Source organism: Cygnus olor, chromosome 6 (assembly GCF_009769625.2).
Source record: "Cygnus olor isolate bCygOlo1 chromosome 6, bCygOlo1.pri.v2, whole genome shotgun sequence".
Taxonomy (NCBI): domain Eukaryota; kingdom Metazoa; phylum Chordata; class Aves; order Anseriformes; family Anatidae; genus Cygnus; species Cygnus olor.
In genome coordinates, this window is record NC_049174.1 from 38,707,861 (window position 1) to 38,723,723 (window position 15,863).

Consider the following 15,863-nt stretch of genomic DNA (forward strand, 5'->3'; position numbering starts at 1 on the left):
TGTTGTTGTTTTTAAGCAGCTTCAGTTTCATCTCTTTTGCTTTGTAAGCAGTCACCTGTAACCCCCCTCCGCTCACAAGGCTGCAAATACCAGTGTGTGATATGTGAGGGCGTAGGAGCAGCACACCACTGGAACTCAGTATTTTCTACAGGAGAAGAGCATTTCACCGTTAAGTTCATTTTCTGTTCTACTTAAAAACAGCAGACACGCTTACCAAAAAAACCTCCAGCAGAAACCCCACCATCACAGAACAGGGCTTTATAACCCAGTAATGCCTACATAATCCACTACACTGGGCGGGAAATCAGACATTTGCTCTGAAAAAGTTTTGCTACAACACCCACAAAAGGTAGAATGCAAACAGTAAAATTTTGACAAGTGCTTTCATCTTAAAATAATAAATAATGGTAGTTACTTTAAGGACAAGCAATTCTGAAGTTACAAATAAATGCGTCCATGTGACTGTACACAGCCCCTTCCCTGCTCACCCTCCGGCCCCCCAGCAATTCTAGACCAAACGTGTTTGTTTCACCTCACCTAACAAGAATTAAAAGAACTCAGTAAGTTCCCTCTAACCAACTGAAAACTAGATTTTAAAAGCCAGGAAAGACAGAAAGAGGTAAGGGGGAAACAATTCAAGGAATGTTCTGATCAAGTTTCAGAAGATGTTATGTAAGAGAATCATAACTGAACTTTATTATAATAAATAGCTTTATAAAGTTTTAGCATAGATTTAAGACACAGAAGTGCTCAAGCCAGGACAAGCCAGCCCAAAAGTCCTCATATTAATTTGAAGCAATAATTTTGTGTGCTCTGGAATGAAATTTTATTGCAGTATCAGAATTAGTCATGTATTTATGCATTTCTTTCAGAAAGAAGACAACCTTTTTAGAAAGTACAAAACACAATCAAAATAAATATGACCCTGGACACATCCTTAATATTGCATACATACAGATGTTACTTTGCATTTGTAAAAAACCCAACAGAGACAATATACTATAACACAACTACATCATTAGTATGCCAATCCGAGAAGTTTACTTCCCACTCAGAGGGTCAGAGGCTTAGTGTTGGAGGCTGGAACCGCAACCAGCGCCTGGCTGAGCTCGGGACGAGGCAGACCTGGAAGCTGAGCAGCACGGCCCGCGAGCTGGGGAGCGGGGCTGCAGGCACGGACAGTCAGGACAGCTGGGGTCACCTTCCTGACCCTCAGAACAAGCACTATGCAGACACAGTGTGAACTGGCTCAGCTGCCGCTCCTCCGTTATACAGAGACGGTTCTTGAACTTATCAGCCACAGAAATGCTCAGCCTTTCCAATCTGAGGTTGGTTTTGTTTTGTTTTTCCTCTTCAAACCTCTCAGGAGGCTACATCTTTTCTTGGCCACCTCTTCTACCCGCCATGAGTAGATACAGGAAATATTTAGATAACAGCAACACTGAGCGGGTGATTTACAAAGACTGATTTAGAGCCTTCTAGGTAAAGGCAGCATGTTCTGTACCGGCCAAGTCGTCCAAATTTGCAAATAAGAAAAGCTTAAAAAAATAAACACCACCCAACTTACGCCTTGCCTCACAAGAAATCTGGCTTGAAAGGTTAAGGGGCGGTACACGGATATGACCCTTTATGAACAACGGCTGCTATCTGATGGGAAGAAACTTTTCAAAAAGAAGTTTCTGTACAATATACAAATTAACCAGTAAAATCCAAGTAAGGCAAGAATATAATTTCTGCTTATGATTCTAAAGAACACCATAAAAAAAAAGTTGATGGCAACCACTTATTTCTCATTTTTCCACATTTAATATACTCATTGCAACAATTATATTCAAGTCACACTTCTATTTACAATACATGCCATGACCATATGCTTACGTACGTTACTCTTAGTGCCGTTCTTCACATCATTCCTATCCTGTAATGCTCAGTGATGCACCACTTAAAGGCTCAATATTACATTTGTTTGAATTAGCCGAGAAACTACTTCTCAGACAAAACTCATCTGACAGCAGCAAAGTTAATGTTTTATTAGCCAATTAAAAAGGAACTACTTGCATGAGGATGTTTACAAGGCCAAGTATTCTTGGATTAAGTTATTTAAACACAGTCCCTTGAAAAGAATTCCAGCAAACCAATCTGCTACCAGGACAAATTTAGTATTTCCTTTCACAAAGAAAGCTAGCCATGTGAAGTCCAATAAATGGAAAAGTGCTTGGAATGCAGAGGACAGAAAGCTCCAAGAACTGAAAAATAAATTTATCACAAGCCGTGTTAAAACTGGTGAGTAGGGAGGGGAAGAATGCGCATTTACACATGCCTGTACACAGATGCTTTTATAGAAATACAGCTATTTTAGGAAAATGGAAGTTTTAGCACACAAAAAAGTGATTAGTAGGTTAGTTTTAGGCACTTGGGCTGCATAGACTGTAGTAGGTGCCTGTCAGATACGTCTAGCATTCTCTCACACACACACCCCTGGGAACATACTATTTAATGCATAGGAAAACAGCTACTAAGCCTCCCTAGAAAAAAAAGAATGTAGAAAAAATGGGCCAAATTGATCTCTTCGTATTTTCCAAGTTGTATATCCCATCTCTTCTCACAATTAAAAATCCGTGCAATTTTCAGATCATAGAGACAACACTGAATACAGCTAATTTAAAAAGTTTATTGTTTGCTAAACCAAAAGAAACATCTAAATATTAGATTACTGAAATATGAATTACTGGTATGGTTTTTGCTAGAAAAATGCTGTTCTGCAACATAAACTTAAATAACCGTTTTTTCAGGACACCTCCCTTTTTCTATGTAACATCCTAAGAAAGAATTACATGAAGAACGAAGGGAAAGTAATCTTAAGCTTTTTCTCTGAAAGGCAAGACAACACACAGAGGGTAAAAACACAAAAGCGATACAACTCAAGGTCATGACTCATGTTAAGACAATCACTTCCAAACAATAACTGAGAGAAGCTATAAACAGCATCGATGCAGTTAACTTGCTTTTCTATGGGCAGAGCTGTGTAAAAAGCCATGAACTGTCCTACAGGGAAACGAAAAAAGCTGTAAACAAGAAGCACATAATAAAGGGCTTACGTGAGTTCAAAAGTTTGTCTGCGCTTCTCTAGTTCTGCTGCACAACTAGGTTTAAAAATATTTGTAACATTACTTAAAAGGCAGGGTGCAAAGGAAAAGACCATCACAGCCACAACAGTGTCCTGAGGGTATATGCTTGCGTAGCCTTCTCACTAGTATCTGAGCAGATACGCTTGTCGTTGTGATAAGCCTTCAGCCAGCCAGACTTTTCTACAAAAACTTCCCCTGCGACACCTGGACGCAGCTATTTTGCTTTCTCCAGTCTTTGCTGCACCTTGAGCAAGGTCACAGCCACCGCTTGGTGTTGTGAGAATTTGGGACAGTCACCTGTTTACAGAGAGGGGACACACTGTTGGGCAGCTACCACAGATAAAATCCACCCTCAGAGGCTGCAAATCTAGCACGTAAAGCGAAGGCACGTCTTCCTTTGCTTCCTAGGCCCCGGCCAGGAATGCTATAGGCACGCGCTGCTTCAGCAAGCACTGGCCACCGCTGAATTCTGGCTACTGAACGGCAAATCTCCCCGTTACAATACTGTGGCGTCGTGAAATAGATGGAAAAGAAGCCTGCTGGTTACTTGCGATATGACACGCTCTCGTAGTTGGGTTAAGGCTGCATTGTTTGCCATCCAACACACAGGCAACGATTTGCTTTTTGGCTTACAAGCTCGTTAGGGCACAAAGGACACCGCTTGCACAGGCAGACTTCATGTGTGCAGTTATTCCCAGCTCCCTGCTAGGGGTCTGCTGCCACTGCAGTACCTTAGAGGCCACAGAAAACATAAGTGGCCAGGATACTGAGAGGGAAAAGGACAGTCAGTGTAAGTTAAGGTGTCTCGTTGCAACATAAGCCATACCTGGAAAAAAAAAAAACCACCACCACGCTTTCATTATATGGACATAGTTGCTCCTATAAATTTAAAGTGAGGGAGTAAGCAGCAAATTCCAGCAAGAAGTGGCTATCGAAAACCTGCTCCGTGAACAGGAAGGACTCATTGTCTTAAACACAAACAAAAAAACAACATGCAACCTTTACACATTCAGGCAAGAGTGTACAGTACTTAAAAATACCAATGCAAAATATTTTAAAGGCATGAAAGGGAAGACAAGACTCAAAAACCAGACACTTAAGTTTATAAGCATGTCTGCTTTTTCTTTTTTGAGACTAGAAAATGTACAATTCCATTTTATATGCAAGAGTGCACAGTTTGATTCTTGAAGATACTATCAGATAAACAGAGAAAGTAATCTTTGCATTAAGTTGTTATTTCTTCAAACATTTACACGTTTTGCAATACACCAGTTACATACCAATATCCATGTGCATGCACTCTAAATATATGCATGTACACATTAAAATGTTTAACAAAGACAGCAGGTTCCCTAGCCAATGAGCATCGTAAAGAGATACCAAAAATATATTAAAAAGTTAAATTCTTTACCTGCCTTTGTTAAATACAGACTTTTGAAATTGACTCCCTTCTTTTCCCCACAAATTCACGACATGATCCCTGGTGAAGCAGGCAAATGGGAAGGCAGGTGCGCTGACTGGATTACCCCATAACCAAGAAAAGCACCTTAGAAAGTTCACTCTAAGCTTATTCTTTAAAATGTCTCGTCCTTATCAGTTGCATGAGCTAAGAAAGGGAAGGACATTATAAACGGCGTTTTTATTTCATTTTACTATTCCCTTCAAACACACATCTCCAACATAAAAGCCCAGGATTAAGGCTACATACACCTTTACAATACTGGTAATATTTCAAACCATCCCACTGAAGAGCCTGTATCCTTTAAAATGGTAATTCCGACCGTCTGCATGGCACAACCACCCCACCAAATACTACAGTAAGAAAAGATAATCACATAGTGTCTGACACTTCTGTATAACTCACCTGGGGACCATGCAAGGGAGTTATATTTTCGGGAAGTACTGCCCTGGAACTTCTGTGGGAACATGATCAAGGGGTCACTTACGGCTTTTCAAGTAGTGTAGTCTACTTTGTTCCCCTTCCCCACCCCAGTTCCAACCATTGCATATAGGTATATATACATTTGATGCTATCAAAGAGAAGTGCGCCTCTTCCTCTGAAAAACACTTCCTGCAGAGAGTATGACTAGTTTTGTAAGATTCCAGTGGGACTTTCAAACATACTTTTGTCTCTCTTCTTTGGTTAAGGAGGAAAAAAAAAAGTGACATTTTTCCCTTTAGGAGAGTTAAAGGTACTTCCACGAGACTTGAATCACAAACGAACATGTGCTGCAAAAAAAGAAAAGCAGTAGCATAGGACAGCATGACATGCACTTTTTGGAATCATCTAATCCAATGACGACTACATTAAAAAAAAGAAAATTTGTTTTGTTTTAAACTCTTTGGCGAATTTTTACTGTTTGCCGATACTGTAATTTGAAGCTGAACCCATATGCCCCAACCCATTATGAAAAATCTAACTAAAAATCACGTGAGAAACAAGCAACTGTCCTAAGAGAGAGCTTGCTTTATAAAGTTGTGGTGAGCCAACTGCCTGATGGACCTTACAGCCACACGGATAACAAAGGAAAAGAAGCTGTGACACGTTGGCAATGTCAAATATTAGTACTACTGTCAACATACTGATTCAGCTTTACGCACTGGTCTGAACAGATTGCAATTAACCTAAAATTGAGGTATAAATATACACAAATATGTACAGTACACATACAGGAAAATATTTTTGCATATGTAACATCAGTAACTTTAAAAATACTGGAAAGTTGATATCTATGCCATTGATTTGTTTGCTAATTTACTGGAATAATGAAGCCACATCTTCAACTAGAGAGGACTACAATGGAATAGTAAAACCCCAAAATAAAAGTTCCTTTCTCTTGCTTCATCTTCACCGCACTCAACATCAGACTGTTCTGAGTGGCTGTATCTTGAAAAGAAGGTTGATCACAGCTTTTATGTGCATCCCCGGAGGAAAACAACCAGGAAAACAAACTTGAGCCATCAACCGCATCTTTCTTTTTGCTGAATGGTCTTAATTTTTAATACGTGTGTGTATCTACGTAGAAAATGAAGTTGTAATCAGTTCATTATAAATACATCTAACCCAGTAATTCTGCCACTGTGAGGGTAATCACGGGTACAGCTTTTTTTAAGCAATGTCTGTGCAAAGGGGTCATTAAAAATCATCTGATCTTAAGTCTTGACATCATCCATTCGAGTCCTTGGCAGAGTCTGTAAACAAAAGAGATAATTTTAAAGGAATACATGCACTCCTCAGGGTAACTTCAGATGATTAATTCCATGGCACCGATTTACACGAACGGCAATTAAACTCTTCCTGAGAGCTCTGTAATTCTGACTGAAGGCATCATTTCCAGAAACAATTCACTCTTTTAGGTCTTATTATGCAATCTATGGGTGAGAGACTTCAGTTCACAGCACTTCCAACACACACACTGCAGTTCTCTCTAATTATGATTATTCTTAATAAACCAAGACAAATTTCAGGTTGTTCCCACCCCCACCCTCATGAGGCCCCAGTCGTTTAAAACTACACCTCTAGGAGTTGGAACTGCAGATTTGATTTGCAAGTTGGGGTTTGGGTCACTCTGATCCTAAGCCAGCAGGTTCTGAACACAAAAATTTAAGTGCAATGTTATTACTGACAAGGGAGCAACGTGTTAAAACCAACTACCACAGTAAAAACACCAAAATCGTTCCAGACTCCCCTCCTACAGAGGAATAACTCTTACCCCTCTCCAGTTAGAGCACAGCACGCCTGAATGTGCCACTGGTGATCCTTAATTGAAGTCAGTTTCAGAAACTGAGAGATTTCAGCCACTGTCATACACTCTTTAACATCTTGCTTGTTAGCAAAGATCAGCAAACCTGCTTTTTTTAAGTCCTTGGGAGGAAGAAGAAAAAAGAAGGTAATTACAAATGTGCCCTTGGAGGCAAAAGCTACAACAGCAAACTAGTGAGTCGCAAACCCTAGCAAAAAAACCTAGCCTGTAAAACACTGCAGGCTGATTAGTGTTTAACTTCAGGAAATCTTTGATCTCGTAGACCAGATGTCCAATTTATGCCTAAAACTACCTACACTACGTTGTCGTCCTGCAGGAGGATCGGGACCCGGTGTCCCTGCCATGAGCACGCTCGGTGCAGTTACAGCAGTGTCACCCACCTGTTTCAGAGCCTTCTGCTTACCCCCCCCGCCTTGCAGAGTACTTGCTGCAGTACTGTTTTATTTATGGCACTCAGCGTTTGGAGGAAATCTTCACTTACAGTGCTTTAGAATCAAAGATGGCATCTAAATGAACAAGCACATTACACTAATGTCTGTATAATGCCCCGTGCAATACTTAAGCCATCAGTACAACAATTCAGAGATCAGTGACTCTAGGGCCAAGCTTATTTTATCTCAAACTGCTTGGAATTGCGCTAGTACAGACACATACTATTAAAATCTGTCCCTCTGAAAGCAACAGGGCCTTCCAGAAAGCCGAAACAAGCCAACCACTTAAATGCCTATAAGGCACGCTAGTTTTTACCAGCAATAACGTTAATTCCCAAATGACCCTCTGGTTCAAAAAGCAGCTGGAACTGACCTGGGCAAGTCCATTTTGCTTCCACAAAAATTCAATTGAGCTAGTTAACAAAAATGATTTGTTTTCAAAGACTGCAAGGAAAACCCATTCTAAATAGGTATCTGATTTTCATTTCAGCTTATACGTATGGTTGTTCTCTTCAAGTCTCAGAGGGTTAGGGGGAGGTTAGCAGAGTATCCCTGTCTGCTGTGAGACAGCGGGCACTTCAGCTGTTAGATGGATGCTTTCTGAGCACAGCAGCAGCCTCCCAGCACGAAGCAAGGGCACGTGTACTGCTTGGAGTTTCAAACTTCCCTCATTTCAAATTCAGCTCATTAACAACTTCTGCACCCTCATTTGCAGATTACAAAACAGAAGATGCAGACTTTGTTTAGCTCCTGCAACAGACTAAGTAGTGCAGCTGAGAAATTCGAATTGTGGCAGCAGCAGACACGATGGCAACAGCCCCCCCATGGCACATGCAACGCTCCACCAGAGCCACGACAGCCACGAGCTACAGCTCTGGGACCGTTCCTCCCCTCTGGTTTCCTAACTGGTCTTGCCCCAGCTGTTCTGTCCGGGCGGCCGAGCAGCCAGCCACACCGCACCAGAGACCTGAGCTGGTGAAACCAACGCCCCCACGCACAGCCACAAACCACGAGCTAGCGCAGGGGAGGGCGCTAAAAAAGAGAACCAAAACCCAGGGCAGCAGGACCCGGGACCTTCCAGCAGCCCAGCTGCTACCAGCTCACACCAGCACGAATGAGAGACTGGCCTATCCTCTTCCCTGCTCTCCCAGCTTTCCTGGGAGACTTGTATCTTAAATCCAGTTTACTTTATTAGAACTTATCCCCTTGGGAGCATCACAAGATGTAAGTTACAGACCTCCACATCACGTCTACGTTTTAAGAAGGTAAACATAAGGACTACGAGGTCAGAGCAAAGAATCAAGGTGCCTCTGACACGCAAGGAGAAGGAAACAGTTACGGTTTAGATTATACAGAATCTGCGTGTCAGCTGGACAGCGGTTGAGGTTTTGCAGTTCATAGTTCTGCAAAATGGTTTCTTAGTTAACTCCCACTAAAAATCACAAGATGGTTAAAAAAAGAAAAGGAAACATTTTAGGAGGTCACCTGCTTCTGAGAAAACAGGTTACCTGTCTTCTGGCTCTCAGCAAATTCCTCCAACGCATCACTGAAGATAAACTTCAGTAGTATGGTATTTAAGTTGTGGTTAATTAACAATTAAAAAAATAATCAAGACATTGAAAAAATCACAGTAATCTAAAGCATTTAAAGGAAAAAACAAGTTTTTTTCTCAAAGAGAATATACAGACATATAAAAACACATCTTCAGTAAAACTCCAGCCTCTGGTCCTGCCGCACTTCACCGACAGATTACGTGCGTTCCAGTGCACCGCATTAAAGTGTTTGGGTGTTCCACACCACGCGATAGATGCTCCTTGGCTTATGTGGTAGTGGAGTATTTATAAATCAGACACGGATGGTTCAGTTTCAAACTAACACAGGGCTCAATTTTAAAGAGGGTCTTTAAAAGTTAGCAAATCATATTCTCATTCTGTAATTCCAAATAGATGCAGAATGACAGCTCCTATAGCTTTCTCATGTACTTTTAAGAGTTTATTCATGCATTTTTCATTTCCACAACTATCCCAGTTACTCTTAGGTCATTATTGCACAGGTTTCCTTAGAATTGTAACAACCTCAGCTTTCAGCCCTAAGAACAAGACCACAGGTGCAGCCTAGTAACCCATCCTTTAACTGGAGGACTTCAAGAGCTTTCAGATCAAGAAAAGGGGGAGCAAACATCTACTGCAAAACTTTCCCCTGAGCCCCAGCTCATTTCATTTCCTCTCAAATTGGCTTTCCTCAAGTCTCCCTCTCCCTCTTCACTCTTTTCCCTACTTCTATTCCTTAGAAGACTCCTCATTTATCCCTCAAATTGGAAAAAAAAAAAGCTGATAGAGCAGACAACGTGGGCAGTGGAGGTGTGTAGGAGGGTTCGCATTAATGAGGCAAACTTAAACCGATATTCCCTCAGAACTTCCCCAAACAAATGGTTTCGTTAGCTTCCAAATGTCAAAAAGGCCACGGGCAGTCAATTTCTTCAGTTCTGTAGCTATTTGTTATAAAATATACTAGTAAGACTGTATTGGTTTCACTGTGAAAACAGAAAACGTTGAGCAACCCTGAAGCTATCAAAAATGGTAATTAAGCTTTTGGAGGAAGTAATATTTGTAAAAACTTATCTCATTCTTAACATGACCTCTATGTTTTTTCAACATAAGTCCATTTACGAGGCCTAACTTCTGTTTTGCTGAAGCACTCGGAAGTTGAAAAGCTATTTTTGTGGAAGATCATTAATTTGATATTAATTTACAAATTTATTGGGAGCTTCACAAAAGACAGAACCTCCAGCAGGAACGAGACGGATCTGATAGTACTACCCACGGCTGGGAGCATGACTTAAATGGGAATTTTCACAAATCATGTGCGAGTGCTTCCTTATCCTTACCAAATCTTACCCACAATAAGCATTAAAACAAAGCAAACACAGAGCCTACTCACCTCATGTGCTAACATTTTATAGAGTTCTTCTTTAGTCACAGAAATTCTCTCTCTGTCGGTGCTGTCCACGACGACTATTACAAACTTCAAAAAGTCAAAAGTCATTAGTCAGCACTTGAAAGAACACACTCTGTCTTTCTGGCCACGTACGCAAACACAGAACAGATTATCCAGACAGGCAGCTGGATTATCAGCTACGATCTTGTTCCTCACACACTTCTCCCAGCCAGAGCGTGGTTACCCACAGCACTGCTATGGTTAACAACGAATCTCACGGTTTGGACACAACGTAGCTCTGACAGCTTTTCTGACTTCCATTTTCAAGTGAAACATTTATACTGAAAGCAACTGTTTGTCTGCACTCCCAGATCTGGTTTGGTTCTTCGCTTAGCAGGCAGATCCCTCAGATAATTTGCTTCCTTAAATAGGCAAAGTGTATCAGCTTTCTCCCTTCGTTTCAAATTCTAACCTGCAAGTAGGTATTTTTAAGGGATTCTAAAACACACATAACGTTCGTGCTTCAAGAGTACACACAGATACATGTAACAGCGCCTTACAGCGAAGCACAGGAAAACAAAGATTATAAAAATCAACCTTTAGAAAAATACCAACAAAACCACAACTGATAGCACGTCGGAAAGCTTGACTTAAAGCATTGTTTTAATCAAGCTCAGTACACGCGCTGCAGCTTCATCACTGAAGAGTTCTGAAAACTCGGGGGGTGAGCCTGGGAGCCTGCAAGACAGAGCTCCCAGTTTTGGAGCAAAACTTTGGGGCTTTCAGCCTTCTGCACGAGGGGTTTCGCAGGTTTTAAAGCACCTGCTACAGAGATGCAGCAGTCACAGCCCGCAGCGAGGAGCCTGTAAACACAGGGAGCTGCAACACCCAGTGAAACCGGGCCCTGCCTCAGGGCTCAGACCCCAGCACCCCGAAGCAGCCACAGCACCGTGCAAAGCACCTCAGGTACGCTGCAGCCCTTCACCAGCGACCGTTACGACAAACCTGGCAGCGGGGCGCTCGCTCTCACCTCGGTGTTTGTGTAGTAGGTGTTCCACGAGGACCGAAGAGACTCCTGCCCTCCGATGTCCCACATCAGAAAGCGCGTGTTATTCACCACGATCTCTTCCACGTTACTCCCTATCGTAGGCGAGGTATGTACGACTTCATTCATGGAGCTGCAGGGAGAAACATCAACTCCGTGAGAAACTGCCAACACAGAACCGGCGACTTATTGGCATTATCGAACCTATTAGGCCTCCGAAGCAACCTGCTTCTGTAAGAACTAAAGCTGATGGCTATTCCAAGGCCAAAAGCTCAGTGGGTGACTTCTAGCAAACACACGTAACGCGACAAATACGGACGAGGTGGGAAGAGAATAAAAAAATTTAAAAAGGCCTCTGTGACCTATATAACATTTAAATTGTAAAGCTGGAAGAGCATTTGTGAACAAAACTAAATATTTAAAACCTAACGCTGTGGGAGTATTTGCTTCAGAAACTGTTTTAAGCAGCCAGCTCTTCTTTTTCCAGGCTGACTTTGGCACGCACGCAGTACGGGAGAGCTGTTGCTTTTCTCCAAGAATATGGTTAAGCCACAAGATTTCCAAGGCTGCAGAAAAACAACAACTCTTCAGCCAGCTCTACCAAACACAGCACGCTCCCAGCGTCGGCCACTACAACATACTTCCTCCCTATTTCAGTTACTTTATGTCAAGCTTGCTTCTTTTCTCCAGCACAGCCCAGCGATTCTGCTTTGTGGAGATGAATGCAGACATTAAAGATGGCAAATGCATTGTTTCAGTGATGCTCAGGGCAACTTTGTCACCAAGACAACCAGCTTCACATAAATAGTGATGACTAAAAGTGTGCTCTGGATACTCCTGAAGTTCACATTATTTAAACTCTATTGTAAGGGATGTATAAAAAAAAAAACCAAAAACAACCTAAAAGCAGGTTTAAGGAAACAAGTCAACCATTTTCAAAGAACTTAAATATTTTTTCTTGTGATAATCACGCTACATTTTTTCATTTTGTATGCTTGTTTTTTTTTTTTTAACAGCTTTAGCAGAGCTTTTCATGACAGAGGCTGCAATTTGAGACTTGTACGAGTGCCGGACGATTTCTTGAAGAGGGTACAGATAACGGAGGGATAAAGGCACAGTCTAGTGTTCTGAAAAGGAAACCCAGCTACCCTGTGTCTTAGGAGCACATAACGCTATCTTCTCACCACACATGTTTGGGGGAAGCTACGATAAGGGAAAAAGAAGGATTAGAAGAAGAAAGAACCACAAAATCAAATTAAGGAAAACAATGGTGTAACAAGATGCCTGTGGCTGATTTAATATTTAAAAACCAGGTTTTAGCGGAGTTCTTTTAATGTTTGGAAAAGCCTATCATGGACCCCCTTTCCCGGGCTGAATCTGCAGCCTTTCACACTCAAGCTGTTGGCATTTCTGTCTGCAATACGATCGGTGGATTTTCCTCCCTGCTCCCCCAGGACCAAGGTTAGCGTGGAGCTTAATGGCCTTCCTAGACGCCAGAACACAAAACCCGACTGCTAACAAGGAGAGAGGGAGGTCTGAGTATGAGAACGGGAAGAAATTAAGTGTCTGTGGGGCTGCCACAGTCTGCCAGAAGAACCACGGCTGCAACAGTGCAACACCAAAGCCATGGTCAGTGCACTAACGCGCTGCTGCCTGCTGCCTCTGCCCCGCTGCCGGGCAGAGCCGAGCGGTAAGAGCTCACGCTCAGGACACCTACCTGCCACGAAGGAACTGCACAATCCCTTCATTCAAAAATACAATATGCAAAGACTCTGTAAGGATGAAACGAGCAGGAGGAACAGGAGACTACTCATCTAGAGCAAACTCTGTATTCCCCTTCGTCTTCAAAACAAGAGAAGGGGAAGTCCTGCTGCACTACAAGGGTAGAAAGGAAAAGGATGCGTACAGAGATCCGCTGCACAAAAGGGAAAACACTGAGGCTGCAGAAATAAGAAGAGGAAAAGAGATGAAAAGAATCATGAGACACTTGTGGAAGATGTAGAAAGACACGGGCAGCTTTAAAATACACCAAGGATGGCCCTCAGCAGCAGCAGCCACTAAAATCAGTCCAAAAAATCGACTTCCTGCTATTTATTTTACATTTCTCAATCTCAGTTTGATAATGACAACCACCTTCATCTTTTCACTGTTTTTGCACAACTTGCTAGGACATAAGTGGCCGGAAATACTGCACAAGTTTCACATTCCAGAAAAGCAAAAACTGACTGTAACTTGACAAAAATACCCCAAACCCACGTCATTTAAAAGTGTATTTTAAGTTTAGGATTGGACCAGGATGACCATGTCACTTAACAGGAACTATTCCTGGTACTGAAGAGTTAGGAACACTTCCTAATAGCAGAGTACCTCGTGTGAGAATAGGCAAATCTGTTTCTATCGCAAACAGACCTTGAGCTGCCTGGCCCACCTAGATGCTTTCAGTCTGCAGACAGATTTGCAGCCCTTTATCAAGCAGCAGCTGAGGACCAGCGATACGAAGCTCGGGCAAGTTTCACGCAGATCAGCAGCAAGGTGAGCACGAGACGAACACAAGCCAACGCTACTGCTAAAGGCAGGAACTGCTTGAAAACTGCTGCAAAGCCCTTCGGTGGCTCAAAATCCAGCCTTGGGCAGGCAGCACGGGCTGCCACCCGCCACGGAGCTACACCGTCCTGCACTCAGCCAGCGCTCAGCCTGCATCCTCTGTCACCACCGACAGAGCGCACCTCGGCAGGCAGGACACAAGTCACGGCAGGGAGAGGTCAGGCTTCACTGCTCTGCTCCTCACGGAACAATTTGTTCAATATTTACACGCTGTGGCACGGATCAGTGTACCAGCATTGTCCTGTGGCTAACCCTAAACATAATAATATTTTATGGAGCTGGCAAACAGCCTGCACTGTGACACCAAAGGCAGTTGTGATTAAGTGTAACAGCAATGTAATTTGATAAACAAAAGCTCTCAACAGAACCTTATTCATACATCAGGGAAAACGCAGACCTTTCCAAAGCCTAAACACACGCTCTGACCCACTGCCACCTATACTGGTCAGTAATTTTCAGCACAGTGCTCTCAAAGTGAAAACAAACAGGGAAAGCGGCAAAACCTGGTCAGAACGATGTATGCAGCAGACACTTGGAAGCACACGACACATCAGCTGCAGTTCATACTTACAATTGATAAAGAATGGTCGTTTTTCCTGCATTATCCAGACCGACAATGATTACCTTGTGCTCTGAAATAAAAATATTACGAGTAAGTCACACAGTTAACCTTGCTATCACAACAATAACTGTTACAGAACAAGGTTCACGTAGCATTTTAGCCTGATCTAAGCAAGCACATACTTCGGGTGCCACGTTTCACGGCCATACCTAGAAGTCGGTTTGTCTGTGGAGACGTACAAACCGGGGTACAAGTCTGAGAAGGCGTGCCTTGGTCACTTTTTCCTGTCTACATACCCAAAGGAGCAATTTCTGAGAGACTGCATTCCCATTTTTTCCTTTCTAAACGGCTGGAGCTTTCTTACTGGAGTTTCTGCACACGTTTGCAGACCGTAGCAGACTACATTCTGTGTCACCTCCCTGACTACACAGCTCCCCAGAACACAGCTCCGGCACACGGTAAACGCTCCTGTCCAAGGCCGTGCTATTGTTACAACCAGCAACACCTTCATCTCTCTTCAAACAGTCGCTAAAAGCACAACTCTGGCGATTGGCCCTGCAAGCAGGGCGATCCGCCTGCCTCCCACAGGCCTCTTTTCCCTTCGGCAGGTTTGGAGCCTGGAAAACAGATTTGCCTGTGAATATTTCAAGCCCTCACTCACCCGGTTTAGCTGCGGATGAACCACCGGGTGCTACACAGAGCCACTCTGACACAAACGTGAGCGCGTTCTGGAGCTCGGTGCCAGAATCGATGCCTGTTTCTGCCTAGCACCTTCCTCCCTGTCCATCCCCAAATCGGACTCGGTGTTGTGAAGCACGTCCACGTCTACGATTTCCAGGAGAGGCGAGCGCTGCCTGCTCCGGGCCGTGCCCCACAGCTCCTACCTGCCCGGCGGCGCTGGCCTCGATGGGACTACTCGCCCAAGTACAGGAAGGGGGCTGTGGGGAAGGGGTTTTCTCCCCCCCAGCGGTCCCGAAGGACGACAATCCGGCATTAAAGCCTGCCCAAGCGCCAGACGGGCAGAGATCACCCCCTTATCTCCGCCAGGCGCGGCTGCCCCGCAGGGGTGCCCCGGGACGAGCCCCAGCGCCGGTAGCTCCACTCACCCTGGTGGTTGAAGAGCCGCCAGATGCGGGTGAGCAGGATCCCCATCCTCGGCCGCTCCCCGGGGCTGGGGCTGCGGCGGGGGCCGCGGGCGGGCGGCTCAGGGCCCGGCCCGGCGCTCGGCCTGGACGGGCGGGCGGGGGCCGCGCCGGGGCTGCTCGCGCTGCGCTCTGCGGGACGGCCGCGCCCCGCGCACCGACATCGCCGCCCCCCTGCCCCCGAACCTCCCGCGGCCCGCACCGACCGGCCCGGCCCGGCCCGCACCGCGCAGAGCCCGGCCGCAACGCA

General features: G+C 44.0%; 1 protein-coding gene across 1 annotated transcript; it reads right to left on the reverse strand.

The window, feature by feature from the left end:
* Window positions 1-802: 802 nt before the first annotated feature.
* Window positions 803-15,729, reverse strand: ARL5A (ADP ribosylation factor like GTPase 5A). The gene is made up of 6 exons (XM_040561296.1): window positions 15,578-15,729; window positions 14,481-14,541; window positions 11,291-11,438; window positions 10,264-10,347; window positions 6,842-6,993; window positions 803-6,320 (listed from the first exon to the last, which is right to left on the reverse strand). Exons 1-6 carry the CDS (start codon window positions 15,621-15,623, stop codon window positions 6,272-6,274), a joined length of 540 nt encoding a protein of 179 aa, XP_040417230.1. The 5' UTR covers window positions 15,624-15,729; the 3' UTR covers window positions 803-6,271.
* Window positions 15,730-15,863: the final 134 nt, after the last annotated feature.

Excerpts from the sequence above, each read along its gene's own strand:
- ARL5A (XM_040561296.1), bottom strand. The coding sequence starts at position 15,623 with ATGGGGATCCTGCTCACCCGCATCTGGCGGCTCTTCAACCACCAGG. Across the intron at positions 10,348-11,290 it reads CCTACTACACAAACACCGAG|TTTGTAATAGTCGTCGTGGA; the intron begins GTGAGAGCGAGC and ends GACTTTTTGAAG. Across the intron at positions 6,994-10,263 it reads ATAAAATGTTAGCACATGAG|GACTTAAAAAAAGCAGGTTT; the intron begins GTGAGTAGGCTC and ends CTTCCTCCCAAG.